We start from the raw sequence: 12920 nt of genomic DNA on the forward strand, positions 1-12920 counted from the left end.
AGGTTTCCATGCCCTGTTTATTTATGCTTATTACATTTGTATGCTTTACTAGTATTCATTTTTTCAGCTTTATTTAATTCATAAAACTTCTTTACTTATTGACCACATAAAAAGAAAAGTTCATTAGAAACATTTTTATAGAGTAAGATGGCTCATGGCACTAATGTTTGTGTATTCAACTGTGGGACTGTATTTTTTGCAAGAGGAAAATATCGAATTTCACATCAAATTTCACAAGAATAAAGCATGTGGCTTACAGTCATTTATATAGTTATTCACTTTTCTAGCTCAATGTCAATATATATATATTTAGAATGAACTTGTTTCTTTATGTACTTCTTTCATGCTATTATGAAGTGCATGTGCATTCACTCTATCTCCACTTTTCTTTATAACTAATAAAGTTATATTAAAATGAAAATGAACAACTTTTCTGACTGCTTTTAGCAAAAACTGGAAGTAAAATATTTTGCTTCATTTATCAAGGAAGTAAGATGAACTGCATCGCACCGCAAATAGCTTCAGATCGTGGGCCAAGAACTTCGGCAAATTGACATCAATAATGGACCTCAGCAACAGGGTGTCTTCGTTCTCATCCGGAAATGCAAGCTGATGAAAAAAAGTGAGAGATAGTGACTTGCACATTAACAGACATCTGATGTATTTTAGTGGTGGGATTTATTTTTATGTGTTTCTCAAAAGATTAGTGATGGGCTGATGTAGCTTCATGAAGCAGTGTCATGTTGTTTAGAGGTCAGTAGGTGGCGCCATCGGTTTACAAATGATGTGATTATATTAGAACAGTTGTTCAAAACACAGGAAAATAGTGCAGAGACGCCATCAAGGGGACTGAAAATAATGACACTGCTTCATGAAGCTTCATCACACTATCACTACAAAATATACATTTTCTCACATTCCTCATTATTGAACTTTAGAATACATTACTACTAAAACAAAACTAACTTGAGTTTTGTTTTGCTTTAAGAGTCAACATAGCATATTATTTCCTATCCTAGAAAGCATAAGTAACAACGAATTTGTTGACATAAAACAACAATGTTCATAATGACAAATTAATTCATATTTACTTGTTTTTTTTGTTCTCCTTAATATGAATTTAGAATGGGAAAGTAAATTTCAGTTTGGTTGTGTTACCTTGAGATTTCCTGCAGCCGTCAGCACAGACTTGACTGCTCTCATCCCATAGTCGTAGTGACACTGTGAGGAAAGTTGTTCCGAACAAAGTCGATAAGTTGCAACAATTTTCACTGAGAGAGGTCTCGCGGTCACGAAGCCACAAGAGTAGAGCACGATCTCTGCAATCATGGCATAGTCTGGAACCATCATAGCCACCGTTCGGAAAAGAGCCTGCGGGCGAGAAAGAGACGTTGTCATATATTGACACCGATTTCATTTCACATTTGTTATGCACTAGCAAGCCAGCATCGAAATAGTTATTTGTTGTCAAACCTTCAGATTGTCTGGTAGCTCAGATCGTCCAGCGTATCCAGGATTCATGGTGATGAATACGGCGCAGGATGGATTCAGACTCAGCTCTGTCCCCTCAAACAACAGCATTGTAGCATTGGCCTTAATTCCTGTGAGGGTGAAGAGCAGGTATAACTTGCTTACCGGTGTTTATAAAATCACAAGTTGGATTGTTTGGAACTCAAAGGCACAAACCTCTCTGTATGGTAAGAATCTGTTGAGCCACCACAGACAGCACCTCCAAGTCAATACGGTTAAACTCATCAAAGCAGGCCCAGGCCCCACAAGACAGAAGACCCTGCAGACAAACAGGTTAGTTTTACATTTAGGCATCAACTACAACAGAGACAGACATTAGCACTTTATGCTAAACAAGGTACATTTTAATACAAGGAGGAGGATTGGAATGTGAGTGTTTGTCTAAAGGAGAAAGAGGATTGTAAGTGAAGATAGTATCTATATATATATAGTATATAGTACAAATACAAAGTGATTTAGAATTTAGTCTGATTCATGTTAAAGAAAAGACCACAAAAGACCCCATAAATCAATAAATGAAAAAGGATTAAAAAATATATGAAACTTTATATTTGTATCATTGATGCTAGGTTAGTTAACCCTTGTGTTGTCTTTGGGTCAAGGTGAACAACATCCACCACTGCATGTATGTATTTCTGGAGGAGAACACAAGGGAAAACCCTTTTTGGGGGACCTTGGGGTCACCTTGACCCTGAGATAAGACAAGGGTTAAAAGCGACAAAAGTGACAAGGTTATGTATGGAAAACGTTTGAAATTTGATGTCTTTATATATATTTTAAACTTATTTTGTTTACTTATATACACTTAAATCCAAAGAAAAAAGTAATAAAGCATATTATACATACACCAAAAGCTCTAATAAAGCCATTATACTTTAGAAAAGAAAAAGGAAACTCACTTTAAAGAATTTTCCCAGAGCAATGTAGTCCAGACCATCAGAGCAATTGAAGACGACGCATTGCTTGGCGACAGCTTTTGCCAAATCTTTAGTGGTCTCCGTTTTGCCTGTTCCAGCAGGACCTTCTGGGGCGCCTCCTAAATAGAGACTCAGGGCTCCGAACAATGTGCTTTAAAAGATAAAAAGGACAGACGTGGAATAAACAGTATCATGGAAGAATTATAAATATACCCTTTTGAAGGGGTTCAAATAAAGAGTAGCTAAATAAAGAGCAAGACTGTATGCTTTTTGTTCTTATATTCTACACTTACCTCAATTAGTTTGAGATCTAAGGAGGTCTGTTTTAAATTATATCAATATTTTAGGGGCTACAATTTTGACATCTTAGAGAACTTTTTTCTGTGACCAAGCCCAGAGAGGGTTGTTTGGTTATTATTTATTTTGTTATTATAATATTATAGTATTATTATGTATTTCCTGACTTTCTTCTGTGGAAAATCCAGAGAGTGTTATTGAGTTATGTGTGGCTTTCTGGAAAAAAAAAATGTTTAGACACCCCTGTGATTTGTTTTTTCTATTACAAACTGACCGTGGCCCCTCAACAGAGAAGAGAAAATAAATGTGGCTCTCACAGCAAAAACGTTGGGGACCCCTGCTGAATATTCACTTTTATTGGGTCTCCCTTGAGACAGTGGTTGGAGACATCTATTTCCAAAGTGGCTAAAATACTGAGAGAAATCTCCAGAAGTTCCAAGAAACTTTTGCTGAACAATTTGAGACACTGCAATTTAACAGTTTTTGACACAAGGAAGAGCCAGAAACAAATATGTCTAATGTTTCTATTGACATATGTATGTTCGCCATTAATTTATAATCTCTTAATTAGAATTTTTAAAAACATGGAAAGCGGGGTTGGAGGTGGAGCTAACCAGTATTGTAGCTTAGTTTTGTTATATTGGTGGAAGGCGATAGTGGAGGAAGTACGATATAAGCAAAATACATCTTTAAACCACCATTTGTGTTGAGTGGTCATTTTACCGATAGCAACGGTCAGTTAACGGGGTGATGACCAGACGATGGGAATTGCCAAGGTACTCGTATCCGTATGCCAGGCCTGCGTTGATCATCTTAGTCTGCAGATCGTCTTCCTGTTAAGAAGAGATGTATATTTTAAAGAGTGAATATGTGACTCTTTCACATGCGGCACATACCATCCAATAGTAGCGCAATTGGCTGAGCCACTCAAAGTCATTCTCATCGTCGATCCCCTTCTGCACCAAGATTGCGAGGACATCTCTGGCGTGAACGTCCAACACGACAAGTGCACCGAGCGTCACCCGGTTCTGTTTGGACAACTTCCCACGTACGAGAGCAACAATGTCATCAATCTGCTGGTTGTTCTCAGCCAGGTAGGCATCCAGAGCCTGCAGGTGACAGGAACAAAAATGGTTGTTTGTTGAATCTAATCCACTGCCACAACTTTTCAAAGACATGAACTGCTACATTATGATAGTCTCTGCAGGTTTTCAACAAGTCAAAAGCTAAATATATACAATGTTTAGAACAATTTCACATCCATTGCACGACATACATATGCAAGACATGCACTTTAAAACTAGGTTGATGTTTAGCTCAAATGTTTTATTGATGAGAATGGAGAAAATGTTTGATTATTTATGTCCCAATTTAAACAATTAATCATGCATATTGTTATTTTACACACAGTTTCATATTATATATATATATATATATATATATATATATATATATATTGTCTTACTTGGATTAGAAGTATTGAAAGTATGAATTAAGAACACTACATTTAGGTTCATTTTGCATTCAATTTTAAGTTGTGCTCACAAAATAACTTTCCCCAAAAAGGCACATGACATTTATTTATTGGGACCTGAAATTGACTGGGTATAAAAAAAATAAAATACACTAGAGAACCAAAACAGGTTTTCACGGGATTATTGGCTGTATGTTTGCCAAAAGCTGAAATTGTGAAAATATTCTGGTTTAATAAGTTTAAAATATGGTTTACAGTAAGTTAAATGAATAAAAATTTGAAACAGTCTAAAACCAAACACTCTTGGTAGGAATCAATGATTGACATCTACATTTTCATACGTGTAAATAAAATGTTAAATGTTTTCCGAAGAAAACCAAGATCTCATGAAGACAAAAAATAGAACCGTAGAAGGGTTCTTACCTCCTTGCCGGAACGGATGGCTTCATGCACATCCTTGGTCCAGTAAACTTGTGAAACACACAGAACAGTCTGGCCTGGCCAGTCCCTGACCCAGTTGATTCGTAAATCCAGAGGATATGCTTCAATTGCGTGACCAATGACCTAGGAAAAAATATCACCTTACTTTCCCAAAACTGCTGTAAAATAAACTTGTACTGTAAAATGAGCACAGAAACATTTAAAGTGTCACCTTATGCAGGGAGGCAAGCATGTCTTTCTCAAGTTCCAGGAGCCACTTCTCCACCTGGCCTCTGGCTTCAGAAGTGGAAATGACGTCCAGCAGTTCGACTACCTCACCCTCGCTACTCTTCATGTGTGTGATGTCCAGTTCCTTTGTGAACACCACAGCAGCGATGCCTTCAAAGCACTTCTTCAAATGAGGCTGCACTCTGTACAACAGGAAAGTAGGACAATTAAATCACGTGTGTGCTTTAATTTTGAATCTCCCACTCTAAAGGACAAAGAAAACAACCTCATTCATACGTACAGGTTTTTGGTTTTAGCCTAACCACAGACAGAAGGAGAGACAGAGCTTAACTTCTGACTTTGTGATGTGTAATAGTTATGGAAACTTTTCTTCTTTCCTCTTTCAACTGTAACTTGAAATGTATTGATATACTGCATAAATAAAGTAAATGACAATGCTCAGTCATTGTACAGTATACAGTACCTTTAATATTTTGAAGAATACTATCTTTTCATATATAACAAAACCTATAATTTCAATTGAGGACATTGTATCACAAATGTATGCATTTTGTTTCCACATGGGGTAGTAAATTGATCTAATGTGAAAACTGAGCGAGAGTAAAAAGTTACATTTCTATCCAGCTCATGTGTCTTTCGTATTTTTGTCCTTGATTATTCATTTGTTTTCAATTTGAAGAGTGTTTTCTGAAAAGTTGAAAATGATAATATAAATTATTTCTTAACCCAGCTGTTATCTCTGGGTCAAGTTGACCCGGTGAATAACCCAGGGTCAACATAAGGGATACAACAAACACATTTGATTTTCGGTGTCTGGGTCACTATGACCCAGAGACAACACAAGGGTAAATAAGTGGACAAGAAGTTTAATGTTTTAAACTCAACTCAGCTCAACTCAATTCTTTCTTTAACAAAGTCAACACAAGGAATGATGAATATTTAGCAAATAAAAGTCATATTATTGGTCTTTATAACTATTAATACGAATCTGGGTTTATTTACCTCGTAGGGTCTTTGGTCTCAGACAGGATTTCCAGCAGCTCCTCATTAGAAAGGAAGAAGAACCGAGGAAAGTAGAGACGTTTCTTCTCCAGGTAGATGTTAAGGCCTTTGAGGATCATGTCCAGGAGCTCATTTGATTTATTTAGCTTTTCCAGCATTTTATCAATTAAAATGACTGCCAACACGTGCTTGTCCTTGGAGGGAAATTAGGAAAGGATGTCAAAAAATTGTATATAGAAATAAAAAACTAGATTATTTAGATATATTGGAGATATTAGAGGTAAAAATGTGGTGTCAGGCTGTGAACTAAGTATTTCATAATAATATTTTTCCGTGGCTCAAGGGCATCTCCATGTGGTGGATTTCATAATTACTAAGGAGGATTTTTCCTGTGTTTTTAACATCTCAATGCCATGGCTTGTGTCCCCCTCTCATCTCATAGCTAGTCCAGGATTGAGAAGACTTCAATTTCATGCACTGCTGATCTATGCTACTGCAGAGGTAAAGCGATGTGTTGTGTTTTTTTCTAAAATGTCATTTGCTGAGTGTTTTTACTCTCATGTAACTTATACCCTGGACCGTGAATGAACCGGTTTCATGCTTTTGAGTCAATTTATTTAGACGAAAATATACAACCACATTTCAATAGGACTGAATTATAAAAAAAACATAAAATGTATTGTTTATACTATATTTAAAACACAAAAACAGTAACAAAAGTAGCTTTAAATTCCACATATGTGTAAAGCACTTAGTCTGTGTCTATTTGTAACCCAGATCCCTGATCGTGGTCTGACATAAGGAGGGTATAGACAAGGCAAGGGTTCAGGAAGTTTTTTCCATAAGCAGTGAGCAAAGCCACTTGATGTTGCTGCACATGCCTTTTATGCTACTGTATTGGACATGATTTCTACTTCTAACTTCATTTTATATAGCGATGCAATGATTTGAAATGCAGTGGGTCATTAGTGTGTTTACAACTGGTTTTCATAACCCCATTTTCTGATTGTCCTTAAGCATATTTCGTAAGATATCAACTGCTTCAGACAAGGCTCTCCATTCACAAATGAAAAATATAAACTGATCATGATCTCAAAACCCTTCTTAGAGCCCAAATCCAAAGTACTTACTGCCATGACTTCTTTCATTGTGTCTTTCCAGGTCTTGTCCACAGCTTTGAAGCGACGTCCTTCTTCTGGCATCTGCGCCATGATGTCGGGGGAGCTGAAGATGGGCTCAAGGTAAAGCCAGGTGGCTTGGACCTTCAACCATTCATCGAGGATTTCTTGAAGAAGCAGTAACTTGCCCTCCCACACACTAGAAGGAATAAGGCAAGGAATCAGTTTACGAAGATAGACAGTTTGTATCTTACTCCACAACACAAAACAGATATTAGTAAAAAGAATCTTACTGTATTTCAGCTTCAAACGGCTTGATGAACGGTGAACCTCGCATGGTTTGTGTTTTGACAATGTGATCATCCAGCAACATTTGAACTTCATCCACAGCAGTAAGAATGCAAGTCCCTGTCTCTCTGTAGGGCTGCAGGCCAAACATCATGTCCACCCATTCAATTTCCATTCTCTCCATGGCCTTCTCAAGTGAGTACTCTTTGCTGGCCGCCTCGCTGATGCCCTCGAAAGCTAACTGATGCTTTCCTATTTTCATCGCGAGGAAATAAGCCATGTGAGGATCTGCTTCAGTTGTTCTGAGGGAGCAGCCGGCCACTTTCTCCATGGCTTCCCAGTGTCGATCGTACAGGCCTGGGTTGCACATTACCTTTTGAAAGAAAGATGTTGAATTAGAAATCAGTTGTTTTTTTGTTTTGTTTTTTTTGGGGGGGGGGGGGGGTGAAAATAGGTAAATAAGGGGATGAATTCATTTCTATTGTTTGAATAGCAATGTACACAAAGACACATGTAAAGATCTTACCTGCACCAATGGGATGTCTTCTTTAAATTCTTCCACCTTATTTTTCATGCTTGAGGCAATGTTTAAAGGAGCAGGGACTTCACTGAATCCTTTCTCCAGTTTGTACAATGTGCGCCAAAAATTGCCAACATCACCGTCAACCTGCAAAATAAGTGTTCCACCTTTAACTGTTACGAATTCAAATTAATCCAATACCTTATCAACAGCAATTGCAATGCAATCAAATAACATCGAGCCTTTTTGTCATAGGTGTCAAACTCTATAAGACAAGAAGCCAAAATGTTTAAGAAGTCTAAGTTGTGGCTGAACAAAGGAAGTCTTCATTAGGAAGTATGAGTCTGATATGGGGGTCTTATTGTCTCAGTCTAACTTAATTATCTCTGTGTTTGTCCTCCTTCACCAAACACTACCTTCATATTGCTTTTCTTCGACATAAGCTTTACCCCAATTAATCTGTATAATTGTTGACACACCATAGTCGCTATATCACCATGTGATGTGAGGCCACATAAAGTGACTTTGGGGTCTAACACTGGCTTCTATTGTCCTTATAAAAGAGCATATTGGAACTAAAACATAAAGTGCATGCTGTGATGACTGTCATGTTTTTATCCATTAAGGATTGGGTTACCCTGCAATGTTTTACCGAGCCTGTTCATAACACTTAAGGACTAAATTAAGGAACAGACCAGGTGTGAAGTAAGACTTCCGAGTTAGAAGAGCGTGGAATAGTCCTGTCATAGTTGGAAATTACATCCTTCGTCACGTTAAAAAGTTCAAGTTCACTCAGTGTTTAATGTGTTTCCAGATGAGAGGAATATGAGGTGATTAATAGTGTCTTGCCTCATAAATCCCCCAGAGAAAAAACAAATTAAGAACTTTCTAGAGAGGGAGTTTAGGCTGCAACTTCACAACTCGTTCTGGAAGAGATGAAGTGAATCTTGTCCTGGAATAGGTTCAGGGGGCAAAGAGGCTCAGGTTTGTCTCTTACTAGATATATTGACAGTATATATATATAAAATAATACATGTGTATATTACCTTATCTGGGTTAACACCAGAGAGTGGTCCATAAAGCCATTGATGATGCTGCTTTAAGAACTCATCGGATGTCTCATAGAGGCGAAGGAATGGCGTGAGCTTGTCCTGGATTTGTTTATGCTCTGGGTACTTGGAAACAGGCCAGCCATACGCTTCCTCCTCAAGATTGAACTCATTTATCTGTGGATGATTTGTTAAACATTTTATGTAAGAAAGATGTTTTGATAAACATAGTGTAACTTGGCACCATCAAATGCTAGCAATTCATGCTCTTATGAAGTAAAATTGGACACTAGTTGTTGGAAACCAATGCTAAATATGTTGTGATTAGAAAAAAGACAAGGCAAAAAATACAAGCGTAAACATGCAAAATTGAAATGATAAAATACTAAATGGTTCTTTTATATAATGAAAATGAAGCAGAACATTTTAGGAGAAGACTCACCCGCTCAAAAGCTTCGTCAAGATTTCTGTGCAGTGTCTGGGCTTTGTCCAGGTAACTTTTAAGGTGCGCCAGCTCGCCAAGGTCAGTGAACTCCTCCACTTGCATTGAGTACTTCTCAAGGTCCTCCACAAATTTCTCACGGGATATCTAAAGGAACAATTTAAGACAAATGATGATATTCATTTGTCATACAGACTCTAATTATAAGTTGAGTGTGTACATAAAGTGACATTACTTGGAAATAATGATGGTTTAAATCGTTTTACAGCAAATTATTTCATTTTAAAGCTATTGTAAAATGTAAAATGACCATATTATACAGACAGTGCACCAGTATGCCTTTGCAGTAAAATAATTTGATTGAATATAGCTTTTCATTGGGTTTTCTAAGCTTTTGGATGCCAATGTCTTAATAAGCTGTAAAACACAACATTTCCCTCCCCAAAAAAAACAGTTTAGCCTATTAATAGTAATTGTTAGCGCCATCATCTTATCTTGAGATAAATAATCCCAGGATCATACCAGTGTGTATGTTAAAGTCAGTGACGTGCAGTGAGGTTCATGGTTGGTGAGGCACTGACTCCTTTAGTGTCAGTTTTACAAGTATATAAACCCAAAAGGCAAACTTATTAAATTGGCTACTGGTTATTTCATATCTCATCAGCATTCTTCACACACATATGAAGTTAAAAAAAATATATGATTTCATTAATAATTTCTCAAAAAGTCTATATTGAATTGTTGTGAAATTTCGTGGGATATTAGTCTACATTCTACAGATCTTTGGCAATCGTCGATGAATATTGATTAATAGCTTTTGTCACCTTGACAAAGACATAAGAGTCATAGATGAAATATTAATTTTTTTTTATTAATTTATTTAAAGTTATATATTCGAAAACTTTAACCTCTCATATTTAATTTTCTGAGTCCTTTCAATTGGCTGAAAATCTAAATCTAAATTTGTTTAAAATAATTAATATAAATAGAAAAAAAACAAGCAAAAAAGGATTAGCAAACGTGGTTTTAAACAGTAAAGAGTATGACTGTGATAATAAAGGATCACAAGGAGCACAGCTGATTCAGTGCGTCAAATGTTTATTTTCTCTTATTAAATGACATTTGGGGAAGTTACCGTAAAGTTTAGCGAAAACTCTCAAGATTTAAGTTTGGCTGAAAAGTGAAGAAGCCCGAGCAATGGCGTTAGACAAGTGGTGCTGTAGTGAGATCTTTTGTTGCTTCTGATTGGTTAACATTGCGTCAGGCCTTCCGTGATTGGCTAGATTTAAGCAAACCAGAACAATTACAGATATTTAAAAGATAAATATTAAATGGGTCAATATAAGTGTAGGAAAAAGGTTAATATTCTATTGTGTTTTTACTTAGTCTTTCTCTTTTTTATACCCTTATTTTATCTGTAGATAAAGTCCATGTTTGTGATAGATTGCGTATTGAAAGGTGAAGCACTGCCTCACCTGCCTACCCTGACCGCACGACCCCGGATAAAGTGTAGTCTTAAAGCATCATCACACACAAAAAGAAATTCAATTAGAAAATAGACCTTGAGGGCATTCTGGTATTCTTCGGTCTTCTCCGTCACAATGTGTCGATGATCTTTGAAAATGGCTGGCAGGCGCCTCAGCCATTGGATGGTGGTCTTGTTAAGCTTCATTTGCATTGGCGTTAGAGAAACAAAGTCTAGCAGGAAGCACAATGCAGAGTTTGTCTCAGACACCGTGTCCTTCAGCTTAGGGATCTCTGTGGTCTTCACCTTGTTCATATAGGCCTTAATGTGTAGAGAAGGAGGGAATGGTGTGAAAAAAGGTCTTAATACAAGACAATGTTCAGTTTACCTTCAACTCCATGAGTTTATGTGTATCTGTCGGGATGTGTAGCGCCTTTTCAGTTACCTTCTCAAATTCTGCACAAACCCTTTTGGAATGGGAATGAAAATGCAATGTAAATGACACAAATATAGGCCATCAATGAAAATGGTTCACTAGCTTACTTTTTGTTTACTGTTTGATGGTCTTGTAACATCCTCAGAACAAGCTTCTGCTGTAGATCCTTAGCACGCTGAACCAGTGTCTCGATGAGATCATGTGACTGAACTTCAAACATGCCCATACGAACCACCTTTAGCCAAATGAGTCAGTAGAAAACGTTTATGAGGTTTTTTTTAAATCAGAATTTTCAAATAATGTAGAATTGTATCATTTGTCATTACCTTGCACAAAGAGTACTGGATCTGGTCGAGCATGCTCTGATAGTGTTTAACCTCTACCATAATTTCTTTAAAAGAACGCTGTTCACCGAGGAACGTTTCAACATCTCCCTCAGCGTTTTTGGTCACAAGCGACGCAAATTTGTCATATTCACGAAGATGCTCCGTAGGCTTTTTACTCTCAGCCAATATCACCCGGCAGATCTCTTCCTCCTGAGCCTTCAGGATCTCTGGCAGGATTTGGGGTCTCAAGGTTTTGGGTAGATTAGATGGCTGATGAAAAACAAACATAGTACAAATGTTTTTGATAGTTGCAATAGCATAACAGATAAATCAAATATCAGTAAAATAGTCCAAACTGTGCAGCTATTTCATTCAGCTCATTGTCTCTTCGAAGTTTTAAGCCATTTACAATATTCTTTATTAACTATATTTTCTCATGTGCCACCTTTCATTAACAGTGCGAGTATAAATGTACATAAATTGTACAATCTGCAACAAGTCACACCTTTTGTAAATCATTTTAAACACATTCCCAATAATCTGTGTCCTTTTTTGTATTTATTTTGCTGAACTATCAACTTGATTTGATGATACAGAAAAATATTTCTAAATGTATGCAAAACTAAACTATAAATACACATCTCAAACGAAAATATTGGTTTAACACCAACCCTGTTTCTTTTCAATACTTCAATCGATCGTATATTCTGGACTGACCACTTTTTTTATAAGCACAGATATACAAAAAGTTGATAAAATCATGTTGTTTTTGAGTGCACTCAAATCCTTCATTTGAAGCTTCATTTAGTCATTAAAGAGATTCAGAAAATCTCCGGTGTGACTCAGAATTGACATTTAAAAATGCATTTAAATATATATTTAGGATTCACATGGTTTCAAGTGGTTTAACCCTTGTGTTATCTCAGGGTCAAGGTGACCCAGAGGCGAACGACCTCCACCACTGCATTTGAATTTCAACACAAGGGATACCTCAAACACATTTGTATTCGGTTCTCTGGGTCAAGGTAACCCTAAGACATCACAACAGTTACATTTACTGTGTCAAATGTGAGAAATATTTCTAATTAGTGCTGATAAATCATCAAAAATAGGGCAAATGTTTTTGTTCTTACCCACTCAGAATAAAGGGTGGTCTCCACACGAGGGACAATGCTGACAGTCCGTAGCATGAATTCGTAGATGTTAAGTAGAGCCTCTTCATACACTTTAAAGTCCGGCTCAAACTTGATCTCTTTGTCGTCTAGAATAAGTTTCAGGATGAAGCCTGGGTGTTCGAAGGCCAGCACAGAGCTCTGACAAGAGAGTGGGATATATTGTTTTGTTAAAAAGGCGCCAGCTTTGTATTGCGGGGCTTAGTGTTCATGTA

At 36.9% G+C, this 12920-nt stretch overlaps 1 protein-coding gene across 1 annotated transcript in view; it reads right to left on the minus strand.

The window, feature by feature from the left end:
• dnah7 (dynein, axonemal, heavy chain 7) overlaps positions 1-12920 on the minus strand; it is a 61422-nt gene that overhangs the window by 44332 nt on the left and 4170 nt on the right. The window contains exons 10-29 of the mRNA XM_087804527.1: positions 12667-12846; positions 11534-11803; positions 11315-11442; positions 11160-11238; positions 10868-11092; positions 9307-9453; positions 8862-9041; positions 7822-7962; positions 7301-7668; positions 7020-7206; positions 5890-6083; positions 4871-5069; positions 4642-4782; positions 3641-3853; positions 3468-3577; positions 2430-2598; positions 1687-1789; positions 1474-1601; positions 1159-1371; positions 511-609 (exon numbers count right to left, since the gene is read on the minus strand). Of these exons, the coding sequence (XP_087660653.1) occupies positions 511-609; positions 1159-1371; positions 1474-1601; positions 1687-1789; positions 2430-2598; positions 3468-3577; positions 3641-3853; positions 4642-4782; positions 4871-5069; positions 5890-6083; positions 7020-7206; positions 7301-7668; positions 7822-7962; positions 8862-9041; positions 9307-9453; positions 10868-11092; positions 11160-11238; positions 11315-11442; positions 11534-11803; positions 12667-12846 (3474 nt within the window). The remainder of the gene's footprint in view (positions 1-510; positions 610-1158; positions 1372-1473; positions 1602-1686; positions 1790-2429; positions 2599-3467; positions 3578-3640; positions 3854-4641; positions 4783-4870; positions 5070-5889; positions 6084-7019; positions 7207-7300; positions 7669-7821; positions 7963-8861; positions 9042-9306; positions 9454-10867; positions 11093-11159; positions 11239-11314; positions 11443-11533; positions 11804-12666; positions 12847-12920) is intronic.

The sequence above is a fragment of the Callionymus lyra genome, chromosome 12 (assembly GCF_982586985.1).
Source record: "Callionymus lyra chromosome 12, fCalLyr1.hap1.1, whole genome shotgun sequence".
Lineage (NCBI taxonomy): Eukaryota > Metazoa > Chordata > Actinopteri > Syngnathiformes > Callionymidae > Callionymus > Callionymus lyra.